Genomic DNA, 9658 nt, shown 5'->3' with positions numbered 1-9658 from the left:
GTGAGCGTTTAGCTCCATGTGTTATGCAATGTGGCCAATGAAAAGGTTCATTCAGGTGCCTGAAGGTATAAATGTCACCTGCCACTGTTCTGTGTTGACAACAAAGGGAGACCTGGGTGAACTAGACTGTAAGGTAGCATAGGTGTGCCTAACCTTCTACTGCCTGATGAAAGATTAATACCAGGGCAGCATCAGGAAGTTCATGGTCAAAAATAACAATTAAATAATACATTTATACCACTTGCAAATCTCTCCATTTTATATCAGGTTGTGTGATTCAGGCCAGAAGAACACCAGACTATGAATATAAGGTCATTGTGGTACAAACACGGCCTTGGTCCAGCTCTGTGTTTTATCGACGTTCTTCCTTTGGCTTGGTTCCAGAAAACACAAACTTGTTCATGGCCTGAACATACGATGATCCGCTCGCACTTGATAACTTCAGCTTGATCAGTGGCATGAAAAACTGGGTGGTGAAGTAACGGAGTGATGGAACATGAGCCTCAATTGCTTCCAGGAACACCTACAAAACACCCATAAAATAATAGTCAATTGTAAATAATCTACTGCCCACATACTTCTGTACCTAATTGTAGGCCGTCCAATACAGTTTTAATTTAGCTCATAACATATTTTAAAATAAGAAAAAATGACTTGATTGAGGGTAGCAGAGCATGCATGGTGCCCAGCACTTATTGCTACCCCATGATACCTCCATCAGTGCTGCAGGAAGAGACAAAGGGCTAGATTTACAAAGCTGCGGGTTTGAAAAAGTGGGGATGTTGCCTATAGTAACCAATCAGATTCTATCTGTCATTTTGTTGAAGGTACTAAATAAATGAAAGCTACAATCTGATTGGTTGCTATAGGCAACATCCCCACTTTTTCAAACCCGCAGCTTAGTAAACCTAGCCCAAAGATGGAGTTACTTCAAAGACTGCAGGAGTTGAAGAAATAAGGGCTCAATAGACACAGTGGAGGTAATTTATGACGCGCACTTGACGTGCACTGCAATATGCTTTGAATTTGCACCAGAGCGTCTGGATGGTCCACTCAGTGCACAACAAGGCAAAGAAGGAAGCATTTTTTTGTGTTTCATGGGTCTTAAAGTCTGCACCAATTCAGTTCCAAAGGTTCCAGCCATTCAGCCCAAATTTCAGACATCCTGACAATTTTACTGCACATATGTGTAGCCTAATGGAACATAGGCTCAGCTGCTTGCTATTCAGGTCCAATGGCTGGATCCCCATTGTATTTGATACAGGGTTAGACTGTGAATATCATGCATTTTTAGTTCATGAAGTATTTGAGAAGTTTTACTGGTCTAAGAAATAAAACTACCCCTATTTGCTGTATTGTGTGCATAGGCATTCTGCTTTTATGACATGATTGTTTGTACAACATGCGGTTTGGATATTGTGTATAACTTTTTTGTATATTATAATTAGTTATTGTGTATCAATTTATTTTTGTTAATTAATATACGAGTATCTTTTTTGTGTGTATTATACTAGAAATCAGAAGCGTAAATTTTTTTGTTCTCAAGAGTAAGTGCGGACATTTGTGCGTCAGAGCGCTTGAGACAAACGAACCTGCAGGATCTCGTCTGTGTCCTGTGCCACATCTTGGAAGATGGTCTGACAATGCTGCAGGTATTGGGCATACAAGGATCGGGTGTCACTGTCCACGCTCTCCAGTTGGCTGTCACTCACTTGCAGGTTGTTCATGAAACTGGTATTGACAGGGCCACACTCAATGAGGCTCACGCTGCATCAGAGGACAGCAAGAGAGAGAGAAAACACAGCATGTCATAGGGATGTTGTATGTGAGCTGGTCTTAACCCTGTAGGTGCCTTTTTGCACTGCCAGTTCCTTCTCTAGGGCTGGCACCTCTTTTAACTTAGAGCGCCAGATGAATTTTCATTTCACAGACTATAATTGCCACCTTATATTTCTTTTTCAGGTATAGCAGTCTACACACTATTCTTGTCAATCTACACTGACACATTTTGGCAAAACAAGCATTCTGAATTGTAGACTTCCAGTTACAAAAGTCAAAAATGTCTTACAAAAAAATGAGACATATGAACGCCCAAAGGTTGTCCCAAAAAGCTACTCACAAGAGACACACAGCACCAACCTTTGCTGGCAACAGTGATGTGGGTATGGCACAGGGAAATATTTACTGTTTAGGGAGTTCTACCACAATACTTGTGTATGTCCTTGAAAAAGAACTCTACCCAAAACTATAAAAAATATTTTCAGTTTGAGTTCAATGAGTTATTATATATATTATAGAGTTATTATACAAAACAAATGGTAATTACTGTTTATGCACCATTCGTCAGATCTCCCGGGGTCCCCACTTGCTGTGATGGCGGAAAACTACACTCACTTCTTCTTTTACCATTTGGTCTGTCTCAAGCAGGCTAAGTAGGTGTCGATGCCCCTCCCACATTAAATTTCTATTTGCATGAATGAGAAGTTCCCAGGGGAGGGACTTAGAATACAAACTACCTGCTTGAAACAAGCCAGTTGTAAGATGAGAGAGGAATGCATTGTGGGACTGTTACACCCAGCAGATCTAGCAAACTGTGCAGTCATAGCAAGTACAATTTTGTTTATTTAATTAAATGGTAACACAATGATAACAAAAATATTTTGCTCTCCTATTATTGTGAATTGTGCATAACTAACTGAAATAACTCCTGACACTTTATATAGGACTTCTATCCAAAGTCGGCAGTTTGAAGGCTCAGATATATCTGTTGCTGCCATTTGGCAGACATCGTCTAAAACCATGAAACCACACTGTGGACTGCAGTGGATGTTTCTACAGTTACAAATGCTGCTGGGGAGTGTCATACATTCACAAAATGTCAGCAAGAGACACATCTGAGTCTTCCAGCTGCTGATTTTGAGCCCTTTTTCAAGTATTAGAAGTTATTCCAGTGAGTTTCAATACCCAGCATTATGACTTTAAGTAGGCAAAATAAATTTTATTTTTATTAGTGGATTATCCTTTAAACAAACTTAACAAGACATGGAAAATCCAGTAATCTGCTTTGCAGATGGTCTTCAGGTGCTAACCTGACACTCAAAATACAGACTTGAAATTGAAGATACTGATTAATCCATCTCTCCTTTATTACATTTTTATCAGGTAATTGGAAGACACAAGGGGATATATTTACTAAACTTCGGGTGGAGATGTTGCTAAAGCAACCAATCAAATTATATCTGTCATTTTGTAGAATGTACTAAATAAATGATAACTGGAATCTTAGAATCTAATTGGTTGCTATAGGCAACATCTCCACTTTTTCAAACCCGCAGTTTAGTAAATATGCCCCATAGATGCTCAAGCAGAGATCATTGACCTCTCTGGAGAGACACTGGAGTAGTGCACAATAGCACCTTACCACAGTTGATGATAGAGCTAGATGAGTTAGAGTAGAACATTGTTTTATTTTTCCCAGTCATAGTTTTGACATCCATTAGGAACAACACTCATGTGCACTGTTTCTGCATCTCTTTATACAAAAAATATAATTGCAGCTCCCTCCATGCCTCTCTCACTGTAGCCCCCTCCTTGCCTCTTACTGCTGACCCTCCGTGCGTCTCTCACTGCTGCCCCCTCTGTGCCCCTCACTGATGCCCCCTCCATGCCCCTCTCACTGCTGCCCCCTCTGTGCTTCTCTCCCTGCTGCCCCCTCCGTGCCCCTCTCACTGCTGCCCCTCCATGCCTCTCACTGCTGCCCCTCCATGCCTCTCTCACTGCAGCCCCCTCCATGCCTCTCTCACTGCAGCCCCCTCCTTGCCTCTCTCACTGCTGCTCCCTCTGTGTCTCAGTGCCTCTCTCACCGCAGCCCCCTATGTCCCTCTTTCACTGCTGTCCCCTCCATGCCTTTCTCACTGCTGCCCCATCTGTGCCTCTATCACTGCAGCCCCCTCTGTGCCTCTCTTTCTGCTGCTCCCTCTTTGTCTCTCTCACTGCAGCCCCCTCCGTGCCTCTCAATGCCGCTCCCCCCATGCCTCTCTCACTGTAGCCCCCTCTGTTCCTCTCTCACTGCTGCCCCCTCCGTGCCCATCTCACTGATGCTCCCTCTGTGTATCTCTCACTGCAGCCCCCAACGTGCCTCTCTCACTGCAGCCCCCTCCGTGCCTCTCACTGCTGCTCCCTCCATGCCTCTCTCACTGTAGCCCCCTCTGTTCCTCTCTCACTGCTGCCCCTCCGTGCCTCTCTCACTGCGGTCACCTCCGTGCCTCTCTCACTGCGGTCCCCTCCGTGCCTCTCTCACTGCGGTCCCCTCCGTGCCTCTCTCACTGCGGTCACCTCCGTGCCTCTCTCACTGCGGTCACCTCCGTGCCTCTCTCACTGAGGTCACCTCCATGCCTCTCTCACTGAGGTCACCTCCATGCCTCTCTCACTGCGGTCACCTCCATGCCTCTCTCACTGCGGTCACCTCCGTGCCTCTCTCACTGAGGTCACCTCCATGCCTCTCTCACTGCGGTCACCTCCGTGCCTCTCTCACTGAGGTCACCTCCGTGCATCTCTCACTGAGGTCACCTCCATGCCTATCTCACTGCTGGTGCAAATACTCACCCTTTAGTTGGATTTGCACTTAACTCAAAATGAGGCCCATGGTGCATAGCAAATCTTGTGTGCATGGATCTAAATATAATGATAGAATAAATATGTGTGTCTAGAGCATAGTGAGCAACAAGAGGACCTCAAATGGGACAACCACTAGCCGCAGGTCCTGTACTTAAAGTTGTTCTGAAAACAGAAAGAGGAGCATAGTCTTGGTAAAATCATGAAGCTGGATTCTTCATTACAACCAGAAGGATACGTAGCACCGGCCCTGCGTAGCACAATTACTTGAACAGCTGCACACATCAATGAGGTTCTCATACATATTTTCATTATATTTTCCACAGGTGTTAGCACAATATAAATAAATAGCACATTTTTGTGGAAGGCAATTACACTATATTTACACAACACATATTTTACTCCCTCTCTGTGCTATTAATTATCAATGACATTTAATATTAGGACAGATCTCAGGGTTTCTTGACAATCTTGTGTTAGATAGATAGAATTTTCCAAATATGCCCTAAAGAGAGAAAAAGTAATATATACATAAAGCGCTTTACAAAAGATCTATCTCTATAAATCTGAAGCAATGATGAAGTGCAAATTTCTGTTTAAACCAACATTGTGTTTCTAATGGTCTAATTGTAGCTCCCCCCCTATAGGTCTCATTGCAGCCCCCCGTCAGTAATTGACAGTCTCCACAAATACCAGCCGCTAAATTTTTCAGGCCAGAAGACAGAGCACCTTCTATTCAAGTAGCTTCAACTGACACTGAGTAGTATGGGGCTTCCATGGTGACTTTTCATTTTGAATAGACGTTATACTATATAAGTGGTGGATTGGGTTACCAGGAGGAAATCAGGGCACCAGGACCCCCCCCCCCCCTTTCCCCAAGTGGTCCTATGACCATGTTTCTTTGTTTCCCTATAAAAACAGGGACAAGCTGCATATACTCACTGTACATTAAAATGCTGTAGAACGACAGCCAGACTCTCACAGAACCCCTCAACCGCAAACTTACTGGCACAATACACATCATTAAATGGGACACCTGCAATGGAGAAGGGTATACTATTTGTATTAATCCTATATACACAGAGACCACTGCATTACAGTTCTGTATTACTGTAATTCAGAGGGAAAACAAAATATACAAAATCAGACATTTCAATCGATGTTATGTCATCAATTTCATACGTGCCAGTTTTAGACTTTGTGTTTGTGAGAATGTTAGTAAATCTGTTTGAGCAGAGTTTCTCACTCGGATTTGAATGATGTCACTAGTTCTTAGTTTGTTGATTGGTCGCATATTTGTGAATATTGGTTCACCCAACACAATTGCTAACTCCATTGTGCGCACATGAAAGGTACACTTTCACATCTATTCATATGCAAATGAGAGAGCTAAACAGCATTCTAGCAGTTAAAAAAGTATTCCTCACCACTACAAGATAATTCCATTTTAATTTCTAGTCATTCTTTCTGTTTTAACCAGACAGTCAAATAGACAATTAATGTTTCAAAGCCACCAATATGTTTTCATTTGTGCAAAACAAAGTTTTTAGTTATTTTCAGTGATTTAAATAATAAATTGGTTCAGGATTCTGCAACCCTTAATTATTCCAGAAGTGGTGGAAAAATCTAATTCTAGTATTGACTTTGATACCTTGCAGCCCCCCCACACTGCTGGAAATGATTATCCGTCCAGACCTCCTCTGCTTCATCCCGGGGAGGAAGGCTTGGATGGTGCTGATTGTCCCGAATAGGTTGACATCAAAGACTTTCTTCATGGTGTCATATGTTTGACATTCCAGGGGCCCCATCAAACCAATACCAGCGTTGCATACTGTGTGATATGGAATAAGTGAATCAGAGGATGTACAGTGATAAACTTCATTTGACTCATTCGCTTTGACCACTAAGCTTACAATCTAATTTACCAGCACACACAGAACACAACTTGTTATATATCTCACCTTACCTAGAATGTCTACTCTCTGCTCCTTTATCTTTTCAATGGTAGCCAACACAGATTGCTGGTCTGTGACATCCATCTGCAGGATCTCAAATGTGTCCACATGGCAGTCACGTACACACTCCAGCAGATGTTCTTTATTAGAGAGGTCCCGCATGGTGGCATAGACTGGAGAGAGCCAACAGAGCAGTTACATTCCACATGGCTCTATATCAGATTGATGCAATAAGACTACAGCATTTAGAAAAAAAGCTGAACCTGCAAGATCAAGATGCCCCCGCCCCACTATGGGCTGCAGTGAGCAGGTGCCTATACAATATTAATATATGTATGCAATGACAGGTTGTTAAAGATTGCTTACAGACGAATAACAGTGCTTGGAAACATGGCTTAGAAAAGGCCAACTCTTTTAATTACTTGATCTCGTTATTTAACTGCACAAATTACATCTGCTGAACGTCAGTTCTGCTTCTGTGACATTCTGTTTTGTCTTTAAAACCCAAAAAGCTGCGGAAAGACACAAAGCAATCAACATTTATTTATATAGCACCAGCATATTCCGTAGCACTTTTTTAATTAGAAAGCGACTGTATCAAAGGAGTAAATATATTGAAAACTCAATTTAAGTTTTGTACTGCAACTATAATTTTAAGGTGCATTTTTCTTCATTGCTAAAAGCTGCAAAGTTCAATAGACAGGTCACTATGACAAAGACGGAGTCTTGCCAGATCTGGCTGAACTGATCATGTGAGTGTGCCTGATTCGGGGATGATCAAGCCCCCCACCCCTCATTTTTAAATGTCACTAATGCTCTCTGTATCCGATGTTTTAAATGATAGCAGACCCACAGCCTATTTATTAATGGCATAGAATTAAATGGATGCCTCAGCCCCTGCCTCTCACATGTAATTCTAATGGAGTTTAGCACATGGACTGCCAGCAAGGCATACTGTATACGTTTGAAGGCTTGACAAGATTTATCCTTAGATTGAAATTGCAGAATAATAAAATGGGGGCAACTCAGCTTTACTTGCGTCATGATGTCACGTGTGGAGTATTTTTGTGGTTTACAACAAAATATAACAAACTGAGAGCGATGATATGGAAATATAACAATGTTTATTAAAAGCATAAATGATCCCAACATTTTTTTTAAAAAGCAATGTTAATATACAAACATACTTCCTAATATAAATGTTGACATTACAAATAGAGAAAGGCAGAAAGGTGAAACAGAACCTTATGGATCACAGTTAATAAATAATTTTGTAACTTAGCCTTATATTACAAAACAACATGTCCTAGTACTGATTGAGAGTACTGTATGCATCTTAATCAGCAATTCACTGGCAGGCTCCTGGAATTCCTACGAGACAAGATTCTTTAAATAAAACAAACCTGTGGTACCACCAGCTGGTGATGCAGAAATCTTAAATTCAAACTATATATATTATACAATAGGACGTCATTCATATCTACCATGTGACAAAGGTATAATGGCACAAATTAAAATTCTTTGTTTAGCAATGTAAGAGGTTTGCACAAACCATGGGCAGATACATTGACAGATACTAATCTGAGGATGAGGAATTGGCAGAAAATGCAGCTGATCTAGGTATAACACAATGGAAAATGGATAAATGTCCATAGACAAACTCTTAAATCCCTGAGACTGTCCCTGGACATTTAGGTAGAGGTGCTACATGCACACTGTAAATGGCCAGTGTCAGGAGCTTTCAGAGATAGGCTCAATTAACAAAAATGTCAAATGCCCAATACTAGTTCTCTCTGCATTTGGTGGCATTATCTCTGCGTTTTTTTCCCATAATTCTTAGAAGGGAATATGTATTAGGAAGGAATATCTAAAACACTATAAGATTATATTATAACCATGCTCAGGACTCACTCCATTAGGAGGGATTTAATGATGTGTTTCATACTAATCTACACTGCATGTGGTAAGATATATCAGCACAATATGTGGGAAACATGTCAGAATGTTAGTCATTATGCCAACCTGTGTGCCCCTCAGTGATCAGTACAGTATTGTAAGAAAAAGGACCAAAGACACTTGTGATTTCCCTAAGAAACAATGTTTTGGGCATGAGAAACTGAACATCTATTTGGAACACTGAACAGCTGAAATTTTTAACTTTCATAAACCTTCAACTTATCTGATTAGACGACACCACTTAGGTAGGATCACAATGTGTGACAGACAGAAGAATCCTTAAAGTGAGGTATTATGGTGAAAAATATGAACTAGACAGAGAAACATTACAGAAGCCGGTTACCTTTAAATCTTTGCTGAGAGTCAGAGGCGAGAAGTACAGCTAGACCCAGTCCGATTCCTGAGGAGCATCCTGTAATCAGCACCACTGTCTTCTCCATCTGAGCTGCTAACTGGGGACTCAAACCTACACAGTATACTCGTCTCTCTGGGAACTTTAAGATGTAAAGCCAATACTTCACTATCTGCCTGCACTGGTATCTCTAGTGTTATGTCTACAGTTGGTACTTCAAGGACCCAGCTGGTGTTTCCGTCTTTTCCTTTTACTCCTTGTATATGTATCAGAATAGACAATATATAAGCAGATGAAGTATTAAAGGTGGTATTGTTAGTTAGAACCAGAATGTCACAGTAAAAATTAATAAAATATCTTTTCCACTTTAAACTGGGGCTAAAAAAACCCATTTCCTGGAATGGAGAGGTGTAGCCTCAATACAGGATATAATTCACAATTTGTTTTATGTATCTTCAACTTCGCCATTATTTAATTTCATTGATGCAAGATAGAACAGTGTGGCCAGATAGGTTTAGTGTAATTTGTTATTTAAAAACTTATTTACTTCTTGATATTTATAGGTATAATAATTAATGAGTTATGGTGCTGATTCTGTGGCATGACTGGCGCTGCAGTTAAACGTGTGAATTAATTGCATCCAGCACCCTCATTATAAATCCACACACCTGGTTTTACCTGGCCACTCCCACAATCACTGTGGCACCAAATGTGTCTACCAAGTTGCCCAAAAACTGAATGACACTCCAGAACTACCCACTTCCACTATCCTCTATCTCTG

The 9658-nt window shown here is 41.2% G+C and overlaps 1 protein-coding gene across 1 annotated transcript; it reads right to left on the bottom strand.

Annotated features, from left to right (window-relative positions):
• Positions 1–352: 352 nt before the first annotated feature.
• On the bottom strand, positions 353–8971 carry HSD17B1 (hydroxysteroid 17-beta dehydrogenase 1). Its single transcript, XM_075215375.1, has 6 exons — positions 8869–8971; positions 6581–6742; positions 6266–6445; positions 5557–5650; positions 1593–1767; positions 353–523 (listed from the first exon to the last, which is right to left on the bottom strand). The coding sequence occupies exons 1-6, from the start codon at positions 8963–8965 to the stop codon at positions 353–355; spliced, it is 879 nt and encodes a 292-aa protein (XP_075071476.1). The 5' UTR covers positions 8966–8971.
• Positions 8972–9658: the final 687 nt, after the last annotated feature.

The sequence above is a fragment of the Mixophyes fleayi genome, chromosome 6, assembly GCF_038048845.1.
Source record: "Mixophyes fleayi isolate aMixFle1 chromosome 6, aMixFle1.hap1, whole genome shotgun sequence".
Lineage (NCBI taxonomy): Eukaryota > Metazoa > Chordata > Amphibia > Anura > Limnodynastidae > Mixophyes > Mixophyes fleayi.
This window is presented reverse-complemented; position numbering and strand designations above follow the sequence as displayed.